The sequence below is a fragment of the Podarcis muralis genome, chromosome 4 (assembly GCF_964188315.1).
Source record: "Podarcis muralis chromosome 4, rPodMur119.hap1.1, whole genome shotgun sequence".
NCBI lineage: Eukaryota > Metazoa > Chordata > Lepidosauria > Squamata > Lacertidae > Podarcis > Podarcis muralis.
Window position 1 is genome coordinate 84,551,160 of NC_135658.1, and position 19,954 is coordinate 84,571,113.

The 19,954-nt window shown below is 43.0% G+C and overlaps 1 protein-coding gene across 5 annotated transcripts in view; it reads right to left on the reverse strand.

Annotated features, from left to right (window-relative positions):
• CLYBL (citramalyl-CoA lyase) overlaps positions 1-17,530 on the reverse strand; it is a 190,660-nt gene extending 173,130 nt beyond the window's left edge. For 3 of the 5 annotated variants that reach the window (XM_077927689.1, XM_028728228.2, XM_077927688.1), the window contains exon 1: positions 17,380-17,530. In XM_077927689.1, the coding sequence (XP_077783815.1) occupies positions 17,380-17,444 (65 nt within the window). In that variant the 5' untranslated portion in view covers positions 17,445-17,530. Of the gene's footprint in view, positions 1-9,544; positions 9,565-17,379 lie in introns of those variants that run through there. The other 2 variants (XM_028728230.2, XM_077927687.1) reach the window with 2 other exon arrangements.
• Between the last annotated feature and the right edge of the window lie 2,424 nt (positions 17,531-19,954).

Sequence of the window (19,954 nt, forward strand, 5' to 3'; positions counted from 1 at the left end):
TTGTCTTTATCCCTGTTTGTCTTGACCGGCCTGAAACTTGGTCGAGACTTAAAAGTATGCATCACTTCTCTGACTGGAGAACACCAAAACATGCGATGACAGTGGCTTAACACAATGTCTAATGATTAATACCCGTATCTTGGACAGTGTGTGGAGGTTCTCCATACTAACACTTGGAATGTCATGGGGCTCATAAATAGAAAAGATGGAGGATTTATTAAAATTCTTTTTGCAGCCTCCTCAGAATGTGGTTTTGGATGATCCTAGTCCAACAATATCTGGAGGGCACATATTGCCTATCTTTGTAGTAGGTCAGAACACAAAGACTGAACCTATGTCAGTTTATTCTCCAGAAAGTAATTATCTATTTTACTAATGTATATCCCACCCTTCAATATAAATATATAAACATATAAATACAGCATGCAGTATTAATAACACAGAGACACACACACACTCAAAATTAAAAGGTCTGAGAAAATAAGATCCTTGCCTGGTGCCAGAAAGATTTCACAGTGTGCATGAGTTCCTTGGATGAGCACTCCAAAACAAGGGCACCACAACCAAAAAGGATCCGCCCCCATTCATTACACACCACATCTCCGCCAGTTGGGGAAAGTCTAAAGAGGAATTATGATAGCAGGCAATGTATAGGAGAAAACGATCCTACTCCCAGCCTATGCTTGCACGTGTACTTGCTTTTAGATTTTAAAATTAAGAGGCTAATTAATAATACTACGAACAACAAGAGACTTCAGCATTAATGCTCGTAACAATGTACCATCCATTTATACTTAGCTATGCTGCCACCTAAGAAGTAGTGAAGGCTAAATTTATACAGATAGCTTAAGACCATCAGCTCAGAGGGAAAGGACCAGACACTCAACAGATGTTTGAGAGGGCTTGAGTGCGAAGAGAACAACCAAAGTGCTTTAAAAAGAACTCACTTCTCAGGGGTGCAGGCAGAGTTTATCACTTAATGCTATCTCAGTGTTTCCAGTAATTACTTCTGCTGCGAGTCATCCAATAACATGTTATTTCCACTGTATCTTAAAAATACAGGCAGAGGATGCTAAAGGAAGTTTTTGCATGTGCCCTTATCCAAAAGAATGCAATTTGTCCACCACAAAGAACGGGTTCGGAAACATTAAAAACCAGAGAGCTGCATCTAATTTGTACCTTCCAATTCCATGCTGTTTCCAAAATCTGCATATCATTTGGATGAATGTTACAAATACCAAGTAACATGCTTCATGTATTCTGTTAAATTCTTAACTCTGGGGTTGTTAGCTCCAGATGTGAAGAGCCCTGGAGCCAAGCCATCCAAAATCAACATGTGCATTTTATGAAACAAGAGGACCGGAGAGCAATATTTCGGAATCCAGTTTAACTGATTATACTTCTGGCTTACTGCACATTGCCATCATGTTGTCAAGCCTACTTCTACAGCCAGAGGAGATTAAAATGATGTACTTGTTTAATGTAAAAGCTGGGAGTCTCAAGAATATAAATGAATCCCCTGGGCCATACAAAACAGCCTCGGGCAATACAGAGGCCGTATGTTACCTATTTCCGCACCTTAATTTTCCTCGGGTACTTTGACCACAATCATTCATTCAGTCTTTTTGCTGCGACAGTAGAATGCAAACTGTGCAGGTCACACCCTACCCCTAGGACTCACAGTGAACCCCAAGATCCTCGACAAAGTTTTACACAGCATTTGGGAGCAAGCAGACCAATGTGACGTTGGAATTTAGCAGAAGATATGGCTCAAGTAATTTTACTCACACCAATAATTCCACTACTGCTCGTGGGTGTCAATAGTTCAAGAAAAACCACCCGCAGATGAACTACAGCCAGAGCGCTGGTTCCCAGGTTCAGAACCCTGTTAAGTCATGAATCTGTCATTGTAGTCAAGTCGCCATTTCTCAGCCTAACCTGACTTCTTGGGATGAGAGAAACGTAAATACCTTTGTATACTGGAAAAGTGCTTTAGGAAAAAAAGACATTCCTCTTTGCAATACTAAAAAACAAAATATTCAAGCCTGTAAACTAAGGCTACCCTCCTGTATATATACTCCCTCGGGAGTAAAACTCATTAAATTGGCCTAACTTCTGAGCAGATTAGTCTGGGATGGTCATGAACAGAGATGAAATATTGTATAAATGTAAGTATTTAAATCCACTGCAACAAACTGAAAGCTCAATATGGCGGGGGCACAGCACTGGATTCTATTCATTTACTTCCTTCTCACAAAAATACAATATCATACCCCCCCCCCAAAAAAATAAAAGAACTATGGAATGATACGCTATCCTGTCCACTTTCTGCAGGCAGATGTTTCCTAGCTTTCCTTTAAAAAACGTAAATCACATTTGCAGTGTTAGTAATCTAGGCCTGTAGCCTCCATTACAAACCGGGGACCTTCCAGGGTGTAGAATTTAAGTTTACAAGCCTGTTTTGCTTTCCTGCAGGCGCTTAGAGCTTGTAAATGGCACCTTTCAGTGTCCCGAAGAACGAAGGGCAGCTAGTCCCAAATTCTCGTGTTGCCTAATGGTCTCACATAAAACGAGGTCCACAGAATTTTTATGGCCATCTCAGGGCAAACTCGCAGGTGAAGAACCACTAGGGAAAGGATGTCTTGAGCTTTGTCCCTCTGAGCTTTCCAGGTGCAGCAATTTTCCCCCCACCCGTTGCTTGAACGATTAATAGAACTCTCAATGTAAAGTCTGTAGCCCGAAAGTTACAGCAGTGAGAAGTAAATCAGATGGAGAAATTCCTCCGGCGAAGAAAAAGGGGGAGAGAGAGAATAGAGATCAATATGTGTTGACCTCTAAAGTGAATAAAACTACAGAACTTTTCCGCACAAAAATGAAGAAACAAGGCTGAAACTCTATATCCACTTACCTGGAAGTAACCCTCCATGAACACAAGTGGACTTACTTCACTTAATGTATAGGATTTGTCCCGTGAGTCACTTTTTCTTTCTGAGTCCGATTGCACAAACCCCGACAAAATAAACAAACTCTCAATAACCACAGGAATTGCATGTTATTGTTGTTTTTAAACTAGTAAGTATGGAGCCATTGTGCACAGGAAGTGATATTCAGAGCTTTGATGAGGACCAAAATATAACCATTTGGGCTGCAATCTACAAACAACAACACAGTTCAATCTACAAGATTAATCTAAAAGACTTTTCTGGAGTAAGGACTTTGTGGACAGTAGTCTTTAAATGCTACAAATTGCTTCCAAATTTAATGACTCGTGACTCGCCAAAAACAGTGCTAATGAGCTTTAGTTTTTTTGCTTTAAAAAAATAAAAAATAAAAATCCAAGTAGAGGCCAGCAAATGAAAGGAGAAACCAGTAAAATGTAAGTAAAATTGCTAATTTGATTCATGCACAGTTACAGCTTGGCTGTGGGTGTGCCAACACCACTTGCATCTTCCCCAATCAGGAAATGGGATTAAATGTTTTAAAAATATTTTACTGCAGAGCTCGATTTTCTTTCAATTAGAGGGCAAAACAAAATCCCACTGATTCAAGGCACTTCAGTTAAATTAGTGCCTTTCACTGATCCTCTACATATTTAGGTACGAGACGTTGGAATTAACAGGAAATGTGTGTTCTCCAGTCAGTCTCATTAGCCGGTTGTGCCACACACATCTTCACACATATGTTTTCAATGCTTTCCCAAGGAACCAAAAATGCACCCAAGCTTGAAAGGCAGTAGTAGAATATTGGTGCCACCTTGCTTGTGGAAAACGCAAGACAGTCCATTCTCAGGACTTCACAAACTGCACAAACATTTCTACCTCAGATGCTGCAATTCTAGTAGTAGTAGTAGTAGTAGTAGTAGTAGTAGTAGTAATAATTTATTATTTCTACCCCACCCATCTGGCTGGGTTTCCCCAGCCACTCTGGGCGGCTTCCAACAAGAGATTAAAAATACATTAAAACATCAATCATTGAAAACTTCCCTAAACAGGGCTGCCTTCAGATGTCTTCTAAACATCAGATAGTTGTTTATTTCTTTGACATTCTAGAACTTTGACACTGGTTTGTATCACTGTCCTTGCATACCTACAAAATCTGTATTACTCACTTAATATTCAGAGAAAGTGTCAATTGCACTTATGTATGTGTACTAAATGTATGAACTCTTACTGCATCTTCCTGTAAGCATACTATGGACCCTGCGACTGTCCAGCGGTTGTGGGTGTTATGAAAAATCATGTCTTTGTGGTGAATTGGGGGACATGCTATAATAAGAGAGTGGCTGTATTTTTAAGAGACCACTTCCTGATTGCGAGTTTTGCATACCCTCCAACATCTCTCCAATAAAAATAGGGACATCCTAAGGAAAAGCAAGGGACGCGGGTGGCGCTGTGGGTAAAACGTCAGCGCCTAGGACTTGCCGATCGCATGGTCAGCGGTTCGAATCCCCGCGGCGGGGTGCGCTCCCGTCGTTCGGTCCCAGCGCCTGCCAACCTAGCAGTTCGAAAGCACCTCCGGGTGCAAGTAGATAAATAGGGACCGCTTACCAGCGGAAAGGTAAACGGCGTTCCGTGTGCTGTGCTGGCTCGCCAGATGCAGCTTGTCACGCTGGCCACGTGACCCGAAAGTGTCTGCGGACAGCGCTGGCTCCCGGCCTCTAGAGTGAAATCAGTGCACAACCCTAGAGTCTATCAAGACTGGCCCGTACGGGCAGGGGTACCTTTACCTTTAAGGAAAAGCAAGACATTCTGGAATCAAATCAGAAACCGGGCCAGCTTCTGTAAATCCAGGACAGTCCTTGGAAAATAGGGAGACTTGGAACATATGCATTCTGGATATATTAGCTGTGTGGTGGCAGGTGGTGAGAGGTGCTGGGTTGCTTGCGGCAAGTATTCTTTGATCTATTTGGGTATTTTTGATTCGTATTTTGGTGGTCTCTAGCTAAAATGAGTCCGAGACCTACAGAGTTTGTTGTGTGAATCCTATACACTATACACTTGATTACTGGTTCCTCAATGAGACCATGGACATGTGTACTTGTTGGAATTCGCATGTGCCTGCACACACGTCCTGCAGCCCCTGGATTGGCAAATTGCACTGGCAACCAGTGATCTATCTACTTCCGCTTTCTGCCTTCCAAAACTAGGCAAGCCAAGTGTCTTGTAAAGGTTCAGAAGCAGAGCTTGCTGCAAATGTCCACCCCTGTTGTGAATCGCTGGCATCTGAGACTCACGAGGCATATTGGCTGTGTTCACACCTAATGATAAGCCAAGAAACACTACTTAAACCACACTCTACAGAAGCTATGTACTAGTGCATGTAGCCCAATTGTTCCCATTTTGCTCTTCTCTTTGGGCACGCAGGTAAGAAAACCAGGAAAGGGGTAGCTTAGTATTGTGTCCAAACCCAGGATCATGGCTTGTTTCTCCTTAACAAAGATTTGTAATGCATAATCAATTGCATAATGTTTGCAGATTGAAAACAACAACAGTATACACCTATCATATTCACTGGATTAATTTCTGTTCTGGACATGAGATAAATAATTTCAGACATCCCTATATGAGGGATGAGTGAAGGAAAAGCCAAGCTCTGAAGTGTTTTATTCTTCAGTTGCAATGTAGACCCCTACGAAGTTGTATCCAACACTGTGTATGAGTGGAACAGACCCTCACATATAACAAGATTTACTTCTCTGCCCTGCAACCCTCTGCACAACCTCAAACTTCAGAGGGTTGGAAGACTCTCCAGGGCAGATATTGGGCACAGTGAAGGGAGGCTGTAGGAGATGAGCAGAGGAAATTGATGTCGCATTGCGCAAGCAGAAGCTCACTCACAAAATGCTAGATTCCACCCTTTCTCTGCAATTCAATTAGCTTCTTTACCTGTACCATCTAGTAAAACATCACCGAAGTCGGCTGAGCTATTCAGATGAACGAAGTCAACTGTGGGAAACTACATATTATTTTTTCTTGAAGCATTTTATTAGAGATTTTCTTGATTTACAAAAGTATGTGCAATGTCTCTCTCTCGTATATATATATTTTTTCCATGTAACATTTTTACAAGTTTGGGAAACCACTTATAAAGTGATAAAGAACAACTGACGCCATCACTTCTTCCTACGAACAAGGCAGAGCTGCAAATACACACCTAGGCCTGATTCAATCATATCTTAGCTTAATAAAGCAAGATAAGAATTAGCCTTCTGCCTGTCCAAACAATCCCTTATCTCCTCTCAAACAAGGAGACTATGGTTATCATGTACATATCAAGACTAGACGTTAAAGAAACTCTGAACCATAGTTTAAGATCTCAGTTAGTTCCTAACCTAGTAGTCATATGTTTTCAAATCTGGATGTAAATGCTTCCTCTCTCTCAGTCATATAAGATAAAAGTAAAAACTACTGTAAAAACCTCATTTGGGAAGATCTTCCCTAAAGGATTTCTGCACTCCTGGAGGCTGAAGTACAGACTCACCCGTGTTTATAGAATCAAAGAAAGGAAACCAAATAAGAAACGTAATAAGCTGAGATGTGATCATCATAGGTGCAGCAGCATTCTATGAAAGTCAAGTGATTTAGGTCTACAGGTCTTCACTATGTGGAGTCAGCTGCACCTAATATTATAATATTGCACATTAAGGGTGGCAGCTCCAAACACCCCCTAGCAACTCCAAACAGAAGATGGAGTAAATGCTAGCTCGGAAGTATCTGCCAGGAAAGATGTGCAAGCAGCCACTCCAGATGTTCTCTGGAAGCGATGAAAGAGGACATGCAAGTCACTTGAGCATCCTCTTTGTAGCATTTCTGGGTAACAACTGAAGCAGCCTTAGGTGTGGGCTGATTTGCACTAATGTAACTGAAAAAATATATATCATTTTGTCACACACGACACCCTGGATCTGCTCACGGCTGTACAGTGGTCACTACTCTCTATTCTAGTCATGTTATTTGCTGCTACAATAACCCACAGGATCAGGTCCTAAAATTAGATGTCAACATTGGGAATTAACAACATAAATGTCTCCTGGTTCCTACCCAAGAACGACGACACTTGTACCTTCGGTGTAAATAAGTAGTCAAGTTTTATTCTGACAGACTGATAGGGTATAATCAGAAACAGATAGTGTCTAAGCAGACATTAGTCCAGACGTCTCGAGGCACCAACAATGAGGCAAGGATCAAAGCAACTCTGGAGAGGAGCTTCAGGGTTCCCTAAACACAGTTCAGGGACAAAGACAGTGGCCCAGGATCAGAAGCTGTGATCTGAGACCGTACAGGAATGGGAAGATGCTCCAACAATTCCAAGCCTACCCACCATGCAAAGAGGCGGGGAAAGTCCAACTGCTCACCTGTCCTACTGAGAACTCCTGGCCTGAAGAAGAGCACTCCTTGTGGGCTCGGGCCCTTTCCTCCTCCCTAGCAGAGGAGGGGCCTCCCTGGCACTGGAAGGGCCCACCTCCTCCTGAGCCAAGGAAGTGGGCGTGTGAGACTTCCAGAGGGAAAGTCTCAACAGGAAGGCCTAGGTCCAAGTCAGGGGCAGGTTCTCACCCATGACCTCCCCCTAGTTGTCCTCATCGTAGTCCTCAGGGAAGGCCGTGACACAACCTTGTAAGTCATTCTTATGACATGCCCATCACATCAGGCACTACTTTTTTTGGGTTTTTTAAAGCTGACATTTTGAGGAGTAGAGAATATTTAAAAACACTTTTAATACTATTAAATCCACACTGGACGAAAGCAATAATTGTGCTCTCGTGAAGCAAACCAAGGAGAGCTTCAACCTACAATAACAGCTTGTTAGTGTCCTTAGTTTCAAGGCTTTGGAATGGCATCTGTCTTGAATTATATCCAGCTGGGATCATGTTTCAATGACCAATATGGACAGATTACTGGAACTTTAAAACCTTGCCCTCTTTGTAATTGATGTTTAAACTGTTTGAAGTTTCTCATTAAGTCCATTTTACAAATTAGGTGCAGATGTATAAAGCTAAATGTACAGTACTAGGGGAAATTAGGTCACCTGAAAGCTCAATATAAAATGTCTCTGTTAACTGTTTAACTACAATGAGTACATTAAATTTTAGAAAATCGACTCGGCGTGTCCCAAATTCTTCAGAGTTTCATCACTTCCTTTTCATTGCGGAAGAGACTTCACAATGGCCAGCCACTGTGTAATGTCATTACAATAAAAAATATGAAAGGAAAGGCATTTAGTTGTATAATCACCAGCTGAGATGTTCTTTCATTGTAGTATAGTTATACTATAGAAACAGGAAGAAAAGAAGACCTCAATGCCATGATAACAAGTAATTCAAATTTACACCTGAGTTCAAGTAGATATAGACTTGTCATTATATATATTTTAAGTTCCCCTAGGTTCTATTATACTGTGCCGACTCTGTCTGGGAAAAGAATATCAGTACCTAACATTCATAGGATTATTCTATTTGAGTCATTGCAGGACGGACCAAAAACACTGGTATTACTTGCAACGGAACAGTTTTCAGTGATTTAGATGTTAGGGAAGCTTCCTAGTTATTCAGGGGAAATGCTAAATATATTTTCCTGAAGTTTGAGCACATCAATTCTACAAAGTTTATCTGTTTTATGCCAGTTTAGTTATGTCTTCACCACCACAACCAAAATAAATACCATGGGAACTTTGGTGAGGGATGCCGGAAATTCTGTTACAAATCCTGATCTCTAGCTTTCCACTTTTGAACTACACATCTAAGGGTTCCTAGAGAGTAAGGGCTATGAAATCTGTTTTTAAGTCTGCGGCACAGGTTTGTAGCAAGCAAAGACTGCCTTGACTGATAATACTTTAGACCCAGTAAATCTTTTCCAGCCCAGCAACCTTAAGCTCCAGTCCTATAGCTTAAGTGTCAGCTACACCTGACAACATTACAAGCTGCATATGGGAACTGCACTTATCTGAGACTAGCAGAATCAGATTGCATGGCACAGCCCCAAAGAACAACTGCTGCTCCTAAGCCACTCTCCCAATTATATTTCATCCTTTAATAATACTTTGTTAAATACTTTATGCTCCACCAGTGCAGTGACACACACACCCTTCCTGTTTAGTCCCACATCACAAAACAGCTTGCAAAAACTGTCAAATTTAACACATTTCAATAGCCAGTCCTGATTCTCAAGAACATCAGTGACATAAATCACGGAGAAACAAACTTGTTCAAAACCTGAAAAATGAGCTGGTGCTTTCAAATGAACATTTTCCCAACAAGGTTGTAAACACCGAACTCAACACAATTTCATTTTCATCTCTTTCTGCTGCATAGTAATAAAATGAATTTAAGATTAATTTAAAATAAAACAGTACAGAAAAGACATCCAAGGGATTTTACAAAGGCATGGGGAAGACCAGTCTTTGGAGCCAAAATCCTCAAAATGCACTAAAAGCAAAAGAGAGAGAGAGAGTTTTCACTCTTACAGAACAACTTTTAACAACTGTATAAAGCAACGTTTAAATTGTTAAAGAAACAAAATAATAATAATTCCAGGTAAAAAAGAGATACCTCATCTTCACAGAGATTTTTTTAAATTTTATTTTCCTGTCAACGGAAATCTTGTATCTGTTCAAGATTTGTGTCTGCTAAAATGTTGCAAGACAGGGAGAAACTTTTCTGATTAACAAAGAAAACGTGTTTGGCTATATTTCAGCTTTTGTTACATTAGCACCCTCCAGTGTCCAATTTATGAAAACACAACACCGGTAACAGCTTAAAAGGGCTCTAATTGTGACTTCCTAGTCAAACAGAAGGTGGTAACGGACTATGGAGGTTGAAAGGTTTACCCTGACTTATCAATTCATTGGCATATTCCACCACTAGGGACAATGATAAGAAGAGGCCACCAAATTAAAGCAGAGTTCTGTTCTTCTGCCCACAATGCTACCACATTATACAATGAAAAGATTGAGCATGTTAACAAACTGTCCTGATTCCAGCTGCCAAGTCCAACCCACCATACAATGTGGACAGAGTTTCTGTTAAAAGCAGCTCTGTAAAAGGGCTTTGGGTGTTCAGGGAACCCATGATGCTCAATGTAATTGTAAGGATGCTATGAATCTGTCTTAACTTCTGCAACGCAATTCTAAGCATTCTTACTCAGAAGAAATAAGGCTCACTGTAGAGGCGAAAACCATTTTGCACAGGGGTTCTGTTCCCGCCCTCTGAATGTGTCGGCGGAGTGCGATTAAGTGTGCCCCACCCTGTTACGACCCACCCCATCCCATTATGACCCCGATCTTCCCTCTTCCAGGTCCAAAAGGAACCATGCATTGGCAATCACACATCAACTTGGAGAAAGTCAGGGGAGGAATGTTTCCTCCCCCCCCCAAAAAAAAATCATGCTACAGGGTCAGGGGTGTCATCCTGAATCAGGTGTTCCTGGGGGAGTGACCAAAACTGGGTGTGGGTGGAAATGCGCATATTAGTGAAAACAACATACAAAAGGGCATTAAATTAGGAGAAACTGCTTTACAAAAAATGTGTACGCGACATATAGAAATGTTTACTTGCAAAAATTTGTACTAAAATGCTGACAAATTTTCAGGAGGAATATATATATATATATATATATATATGCTTTCGTAGATTTTCACGGGTACAGGAATGCAGGTTTTGGTGTCCTCGGGTATCTTCCCGTGTAAAAGTTGGGGTGTCTAGGCGACGTTTCGACGAGGTCTCACTCGTCATCTTCAGGCTGGTGCTTTCGGCTTCTTGTTACTGGAACAGAGCAGGATCTCAGTGTTTGAGTTCCTATAAATACTGTTGAGGAGGTGTGGCCTCCAATGTTCTGGGCAGAGAGGAGGTTCCCAGGCTAGTGTGCCTTTTCTTCTTTTGTTCCTTAATTGCTTGAGGGATATCTTGAGTGATTTCTTGAGTGATATCCTGAGTACCACTTAGGTGGGTCATTAGGTGTGGATTAGTTGCTAAAGCCTTTGTGTCTTGACCTCTTGAACTTTGTGAAGAGTTTTTTCTGAGAAGATGGGTGTACTACATTTAGTTGTGCTCTGGCTTGGCTTCGTGTATAGGGGCGAGCTGTGGTTTTGTGGCCTGTGCCAGCCAGATCTGTGTAGGGATTGCAGGGGGGTGCAGCATCCGGAGGTGCCACCATGGTTTGGCTACTGGATGGTGTCTGTAATTTATCTGTGGAGAGGGTCTGGGTTTGGGTCTGGTGTGGTTGATTGGTGATGGCGTTCTGTGTGCCTCTGGATCTGGTGTCAGTTTTTGTGGGGAGGGCTAATTTCCAGATGTCTGGCAAGCGGGATGTGTCGTCACGCTTGTTCATGTTGTGAGGGTGTTTCTCTATCTCGATGGCTTCCATGATTATTCTCTTGTGGTGATGTTCCATGTTAGAGAGCAATTTGGAATCTGCAAAATTAATTTCGTGTCCTGTTTCTTTCATGTGTTGGAAGAGAGAGGAAGTTTTTTCTTCTTTTTTGACGGCATTCTTGTGTTCTGCGATACGTGCATTTATTCGTCTGTTTGTTTGTCCAATGTACGTGGCTGGGCAGACTTTGCAGGGTATTTCATAGACCCCTTGGTTTTCCAACTGGATTTTATCCTTGGGGTTTCTGAGGATATTGGCTATTTTTTAGTTGGCGCAAAAGGCTGTTTTGATATTGTGTTTATGGAGGATTTTGCTAATTTTATCTGTAGTGCCCTTGATATAAGGAAGGAGGGCCATGCCATTGTTTTCTTCTGTGTCTTGGTTTTTGGGGGGTGTTTCTTTTTGGATTAGCTTCCAAAGGAAAGACAACAACATAATCATTCTCCCAGCAGACAAAGGTAATGCCACTGTTGTGATGAACACATCGGACTACCAAGCAAAACTATCAAATCTACTCCAAGACCCTACCTACCAACCTATAAAAACAGATCCCACCACCTACCTGGAAAAAACCACCAAATCCAAAATAAAAGCCTCTCCTATCAGTGAAGAAATCCAGCTAAGAATCATCCCCAGAGAAAAATCATCCAGATGCCCCAAACTCTACGGCCTCCCCAAGATACACAAAGAAGGAACACCACTCAGACCAATAGTCAGCTCCATAGGCTCACCTCTACAAAATCTCGCTAAATTTCTCGCCAAGCAACTCCAGCCCTATGCAGAATCCATCTCTTCACACGTTCCAAACTCCTTCCAGTTCATAGAAACAATAAAGAAGCAAAACCTACATCCCAATGACCTACTTGTGAGCTTCGATGTTGTATCTCTCTTCACACAAGTGCCCATTAATGAAGCCTTGACAGCCATTCAAAACAAATACAATCCCCCCGAATACATCTTGGACCTGACCAACCACTGCCTAACCAACACGTACTTCATCCACAATGGACAAAGATACAAACAGATAGAAGGAGCACCTATGGGATCACCCCTCTCACCGGTCATCGCAAACCTGTACATGGAACACTTTGAAACCAATGCTTTAGACAAGTCAGAACACAAACCCAAACTTTGGCTCAGATATGTTGACGACACCTTTGTAATTTGGCCACACGGGAAGGAAAAACTGGACAGCTTCCTCACACATCTCAACAGCCTACACCCCAAAATACAATTCACTATGGAAATAGAAGCCAACAACCAACTTCCCTTTCTTGACGTCCTAATCTACAAAAAACCTGATGGCTCCCTAGGACACACTATCTACCGGAAAAAAACACACACCAACCGCTACTTACATGCACAATCACACCACCACCCTGCACAAATAAACTCCGTAGCCAAGACTCTCATCTCCAGAACCAAACGCCTGGCTGACAAAGACCACTTGACAACTGAGTTACAGAATCTCTCAAATGTGTTAATTGCCAATGGATACCAGCAAAACAGGGTTACGAAGCTAATCCAAAAAGAAACACCCCCCAAAAACCAAGACACAGAAGAAAACAATGGCATGGCCCTCCTTCCTTATATCAAGGGCACTACAGATAAAATTAGCAAAATCCTCCATAAACACAATATCAAAACAGCCTTTTGCGCCAACCAAAAAATAGCCAATATCCTCAGAAACCCCAAGGATAAAATCCAGTTGGAAAACCAAGGGGTCTATGAAATACCCTGCAAAGTCTGCCCAGCCACGTACATTGGACAAACAAACAGACGAATAAATGCACGTATCGCAGAACACAAGAATGCCGTCAAAAAAGAAGAAAAAACTTCCTCTCTCTTCCAACACATGAAAGAAACAGGACACGAAATTAATTTTGCAGATTCCAAATTGCTCTCTAACATGGAACATCACCACAAGAGAATAATCATGGAAGCCATCGAGATAGAGAAACACCCTCACAACATGAACAAGCGTGACGACACATCCCGCTTGCCAGACATCTGGAAATTAGCCCTCCCCACAAAAACTGACACCAGATCCAGAGGCACACAGAACGCCATCACCAATCAACCACACCAGACCCAAACCCAGACCCTCTCCACAGATAAATTACAGACACCATCCAGTAGCCAAACCATGGTGGCACCTCCGGATGCTGCACCCCCCTGCAATCCCTACACAGATCTGGCTGGCACAGGCCACAAAACCACAGCTCGCCCCTATACACGAAGCCAAGCCAGAGCACAACTAAATGTAGTACACCCATCTTCTCAGAAAAACTCTTCACAAAGTTCAAGAGGTCAAGACACAAAGGCTTTAGCAACTAATCCACACCTAATGACCCACCTAAGTGGTACTCAGGATATCACTCAAGAAATCACTCAAGATATCCCTCAAGCAATTAAGGAACAAAAGAAGAAAAGGCACACTAGCCTGGGAACCTCCTCTCTGCCCAGAACATTGGAGGCCACACCTCCTCAACAGTATTTATAGGAACTCAAACACTGAGATCCTGCTCTGTTCCAGTAACAAGAAGCCGAAAGCACCAGCCTGAAGATGACGAGTGAGACCTCGTCGAAACGTCGCCTAGACACCCCAACTTTTACACGGGAAGATACCCGAGGACACCAAAACCTGCATATATATATATATATATATATATATATATATATATATATATATATATAATATCTACCAGAAACATGGAGAATTAAACTTAAAACTGGAAGAGAAACCAGGGGAACCTAAATTGACAAATCCATCCACCTTTAGATCCATGCCAGAGTGCTATGCCCTGGCAACCAGTGAGTGCTATTTTTCTAGAAAATGAGGTGCTGGAACTCACTATGAACACCTCCCTCATTCTCATACAATGGCAATGAATGGGGGGGAAAGCCCTACAGAAAACCACATGTGGGTTTTTAAAGCCTTCATTAAGCTTGCTCCACTAGCTCTTTTTCTGTCTTCTGACATTGTAGGTGAAGAATTGGTCAATAATAAGAACCCAACCTTTACCTTCAAATACATTTCAAAATATTGAATGAATTATAAACCCAAAATTCCAACACAATTTTCTGTCTCATCAAACTCCTCCCTTTTATAAGCATGGAATTCAGAACGGCATCATAGTATGACAATGACCATCTGTACAGGTAAGGCCTACAACATTACAGATGCTGGGATCAAAGCACTTGTCTCAGTGATACTGGTTTTAATGGGCTTCCTTTTATCAGAGTAAGATGTGCTTGTTTTTAATGTTTGGTATTCTTTAGCAGCATTGTCCAACAGGTCAATCGGGATCGACTTGTAGAATATGTGATTGTTTTTCCTCAATCTCCGATCGCTCTCTCCCTTCCCAAACAGCCCTTTCTCTTGAGGAGCCAGCTTGCAGGGCTTCTCTCTCTCTCAGGAGGAGGAGGAAACAGGCGCAAGGTGTACACAGATGGAGATGCTGGGCGAGAGAGAGAAGCGCTGGCTCCTCGAAAGAAAGGGCTGGTTTGGGTCCAGAGAGAGAGAGATGGTGCTGAACCAGGGGTCAGCAACCTTTTTCAGCCGTGGGTCAGTCCACCGTCCCTCAGACCATGTGGTAGGCCGGATTATATTTTAAGGAAAAAATGAACAAATTTCTATGCCCCACAAATAACCCAGAGCACACATTCTACTCATGTAAAAACACGCTGATTCCCAGACTGCATCCGGCTCATGGGCCTTAGGTTGCCTGCCCGTGCTGGACATTCCAGGATCCTCTCTCACTGAGCACTGCAAGGCTTACTCCTGAGTAAACATGCACGAGGGAGTGGGGGACCCTTCCTTGCTGCTGCCATCCCGCCCACACAGGAGGGGTGTATGTGTGCAGCCCTACCAATGACTCCTCAGAGAAAGGGCTGGTTTAGGTTTACTGAAAGGAAGGGGTGGGTTGGATCCAGGGGAAAGGGCTTCTACAGGTTTCATCCAGTCTTAAGGTGGTACTTGAAGGCTGTCAACTCTGCAGTTGAGTTTACCCAATTTCTGTTTCGAACTATGGGGGGAACCGCTGTGGTTGACATGTGCCCATGATTCATTTCAAAAACAGCAAGAGTCTGGGGTACTTTAAAGACTTAACACATTTATTATGACATGAGCTTTTGTGAACAACAATCCGTGCATCATGCTCTGATTATGTAGGACCCTGTCCTCAATGTTATTTTCTTATGTTTTTACAAGTATACAATGTATTTTTTTTAAAAAAAATATTTATTTATGATGAACTTTTCAGGTTTTATGGAAGTAACTATCATTTGTTATTATTTTTATCATAAGCTCAGCCAAATATAATACGTATAAGTTGAAGAATGACAATGGGACCTAATGGTCAGGGGTACCTTTACCTTTACCTGAAAGTGCCACCTCAGAAAAGAACCAAACTACCAAGCAAGCCAAAATACCTGATAACTAATTAAAACAGAATTAACATTGTCTGTCTGAAGAAACCTAAATGTGTTATTTGCTACCTTGGTTTTAAAAATAAATTTTGTTATTTATTTAAAGTGAACCTGTTTGAGACCCCGACTTATTGGTTATCCCCTCATAAAGGTCCCCCACAGTTAATATTTGTTTTCAACCTTTGGGTTTTAATGGACATCCTTTTATCAGAGTAATATGTGCTTGTTTTTAATGTTTGGTGTTGTTCAGGGTTGTTCAGGGAGGTGGGGTCAACATAACTGAGTGTGGGCGTGAAAGGGAAACAGTGACATTGAGCCCACCGTAAACCGCCCCTTCAAAAAACTTGCCCATACTGTATCTCAAGATCCTAACCAGAGGCATTCTGCATGTCCCCACACCTACTGGGGCCAAGGGTGCCTTGTGATAGCCTTCAGAACTCACTTCCTAAGGAAGTTGGCCTTTTCAATGCTCACTACAGTAAAGACCTTGGTCCCGGACTTTTAATTTGACAGATGAGTTTCTGGACGTTAAATTTACCTTTATCAGTTACCATCTCAACATTTCGTAAACTGCTTTTGGAGGTTACATACTCAAGAGAGTGGCGTAGAAGTGCTCAAAACATACATACTAAATTAAGGTAAAGGTAAAGGTACCCCTGCCCGTACGGGCCAGTCTTGCCAGACTCTAGGGTTGTGCGCCCATCTCACTCAAGAGGCCGAGGGCCAGCGCTGTCCGGAGACACTTCCGGGTCACGTGGCCAGCGTGACAAAGCTGCATCTGGCGAGCCAGCGCAGCACACGGAAACGCCGTTTACCTTCCCGCCAGTAAGCGGTCCCTATTTATCTACTTGCACCCGGGGGTGCTTTCGAACTGCTAGGTTGGCAGGCGCTGGGACCGAGCAACGGGAGCGCACCCCGCCGCGGGGATTCGAACCGCCGACCTTTCGATCGGCAAGCCCTAGGCGCTGAGGCTTTTACCCACAGCGCCACCCGCGTCCCACATACTAAATTAAATCCTGTTAATTTAGCACTTTGGGATAAATCCCACTTAAGCGCCTATGAAATAATCCCGACAGCCCTACCTTGAAGAAGACTGTAATGTTTTGAACTCTGGTGGATTTGCTTAGTAAGATCAGGCTGCTGTTATTCCTTGCAGGGGTTGACGTCCTTCTTTTAAAGGAGGGATGAGGAAGCTGTGGCGCTTGCAGATGTTACGGGACTCCAAGCTCCCACCACCCCTGGCTGGGGCTCACGGCGCCCCTTTCCCCTTCAGTGCCCTTAATGAAGGTTGAAGAGTGGGCTGTGGGGTTTTTGTTTTATTTGTCAGTTTCCCTCTCTAAGAGACAGCCCAACTTTCGAACGCTTACAGGACCACGTAGCTATTCGGAACTTGGCAGCACAAGAGACGCGTGTGCGTGTGTGCACGTGTGAATGTGTTTTACAGTAAAAAGCGGGGAGGAGAGCAACTGCTCTGCTAACTTCTTCCCAACCCCGCCAATTCCCCCCCCCCCCCAATCTTCAGGGAGCAATGCCTCCCCCCACGCACGCGCGCGCGTTCCCGCCTCTCTACGTCGCCGTCACTCACATTCCCCGCTTGCTCAGGCTCAGACCAGCCGCCAGGAGACGCCGCAGCCCAAACGCCGCCGCCATCGTCGCCGCACTTCGCCTCTTCCGGGCTCCGCCCACATCCGCCTCCCATTGGCGGAGGAGTTGAGCGGAGGGAAGCCGCTTCTCTGTCGCCTCGCGTTTGGATAAGTTACCCGCGTTCTAAAGGGGCGGGGCCTGAAGCGCTGGGTCGTCGGAAAGCGCCACTCACGTGTTACACGCGCGTGAGGGCCCGTCCCGGCATTCTAAAAGGGCGGGGCCTGGGGCGCCTGGTCGTCGGAAAGGTCTTCGCGGGCAGGAAAGGTGTAGCTCAGTTCGGAGGTCGTCTGCTATGCCCCGAGTGGAGAGAGGTCTTGCGAGAATAGCTCCTCCTCCCTTATTGAAATTTGAAAGTGCCTTCAGCATGTAGCAGTTGGTAAAAAGAGGCAATGCGTATCATATGGGCTTCTGAAAACAAATGACTAGACTGCGTTCAGGTGGGGAGCAAATTGAAATACAGGTGTGTTTGAGGTTATCTACTGAAACATCAGCACAGATGTGGCAAACCACCAAGTACAATATCAAGCTTCCACACTACTACTGACTGCAGATGTGTAATGGATTTTTATAAACCTATCTCTTGAGAGTCCCATGGACTGCAAGAAGATCAAACCTATCCATTCTGAAGGAAATCAGCCCTGAGTGCTCACTGGAAGGACAGATCCTGAAGCTGAGGCTCCAGTACTTTGGCCACCTCATGAGAAGAGAAGACTCCCTGGAGAAGACCCTGATGTTGGGAAAGATGGAGGGCACAAGGAGAAGGGGACGACAGAGGACGAGATGGTTGGACAGTGTTCTTGAAGCGACCAGCATGAATTTGACCAAACTGCGGGAGGCAGTGGAAGACAGGAGTGCCTGGCGTGCTCTGGTCCAGGGGGTCACGAAGAGTCGGACACCACTAAACGACTAAACAACAACAACTGAAGCATCAGTACAGATGTGGCAAACCACCAACTCCGAAAAGTACAATATCAAGCTTCCACACTACTACTGCCTGCAGATGTGTAATGGATTTTTAAAAACCTATTTTGTGGATTTTTTCGCTGTATGAGGAAATCCATTTTAAATTGGGGTGTGTGTGTGTGGAGTGTAGGCTGCCATTTTTTTATGATACCTGAATAAAAACCTGTGCACGTGAGCAGCAATAAACCTCCATCTGGAAACACCCCTAGAATCATTGTAAAGTTTTGCATTCCTAACGTAACATGAATCAACACATCAAGTTTAAGTTGTTTTTTGAGCATGTGGAATACAAATAATTTAAGGTACATACGTTTATGTGTCCAAAGGATACCGATTCATAAAATTAACTTCCACTTAGCCCAATGGGACTTATTTTATTAATATTGTTAGCCACCTTTCAACCTGCAGTATTTTCTCAAGGTGGCATACAATGTATAGCAAATTAAAAATCAGTTTAAAATATCTAGAACACTCAAATTCAACAATAAAATAAGAGTTCTATTTCTGTCAGCCACTCCACAAAAAGGCCACCTAATCTACCCCCTCACAGTTACAAGAAATCTGGAAAGAAAAAACCCTTTTAGATCCATCCAAACAAACAATAAGGAAGCTGATCATACGTGAATAGTGGATTGGATCCTTCATGATTTATAATGCCAACACCATTTTAAGCTAAAAGGACTGGTATACGTGTTTGTAAGAACAATCGGGGGGTCAGGCAAGAAAATAATAATCTATTTCCCCGTTATTCAAATGAGATTATCAGGAAGCAAGCAGAGGACTCGTATATACAGTCATACCTCATGTTAAGTTAGCTTCAAGTTGCGCGTTTTCGGGTTATGTCCTGCGGCGACCCGGAAGTACCGTAAAGGGTTACTTCCGGGTTTTGCCGCTCGTGCATGCACAGATGTGCAAAATGATGTTACGCGCATGTGCAGAAGCGGAAAATCACGACCCGCCCGTGCGCAGACATGGGTTGTGTTTTCAGGTTGTGAACGGGCCTCCACAATGGATCCCGTTGACAACCAGAGGTACCACTGTATTAATATTTTTAGAAATGAATACAATATTGCAAATAGATGCAGTTAGTCTTGCATAAACAAAAGAAGAGTGCAGGGCACTGAGTAGAAACATTAATAGGGAATTTATTAATGACCCTCGAAGGTAAAGATTAACACAAATCATAACATTGGGCTTTGAATATAATAAGAAATGACCTCCTGTTCTGCCTCAGGTTGGCTTAAGACAGCTTCATATTAACATTTTTTTGATGTTTATTAATTCTGAATCATGAAAGAGAAATGAGCAGCTTGGCAGTCAAAGAGTGACGTACATCTGACTATCTGTAAGTGGATATTTTCTTTGGCGGGTTTTTTGTGGGGTGTTTTTTTTCAAAATCAGGAAACAAACAGCTGCCAAGGTCAATCTTGAAAATATTTTTGACATTTTGAGTTGAAAAGTCACTTTGGAAACAGCTCTGATACAGATCCTTCAAAGGAGAAACATTTTCCTGTTCCTGTTCAGCTTTACCTTGTGCATTGGTAGTACATAGA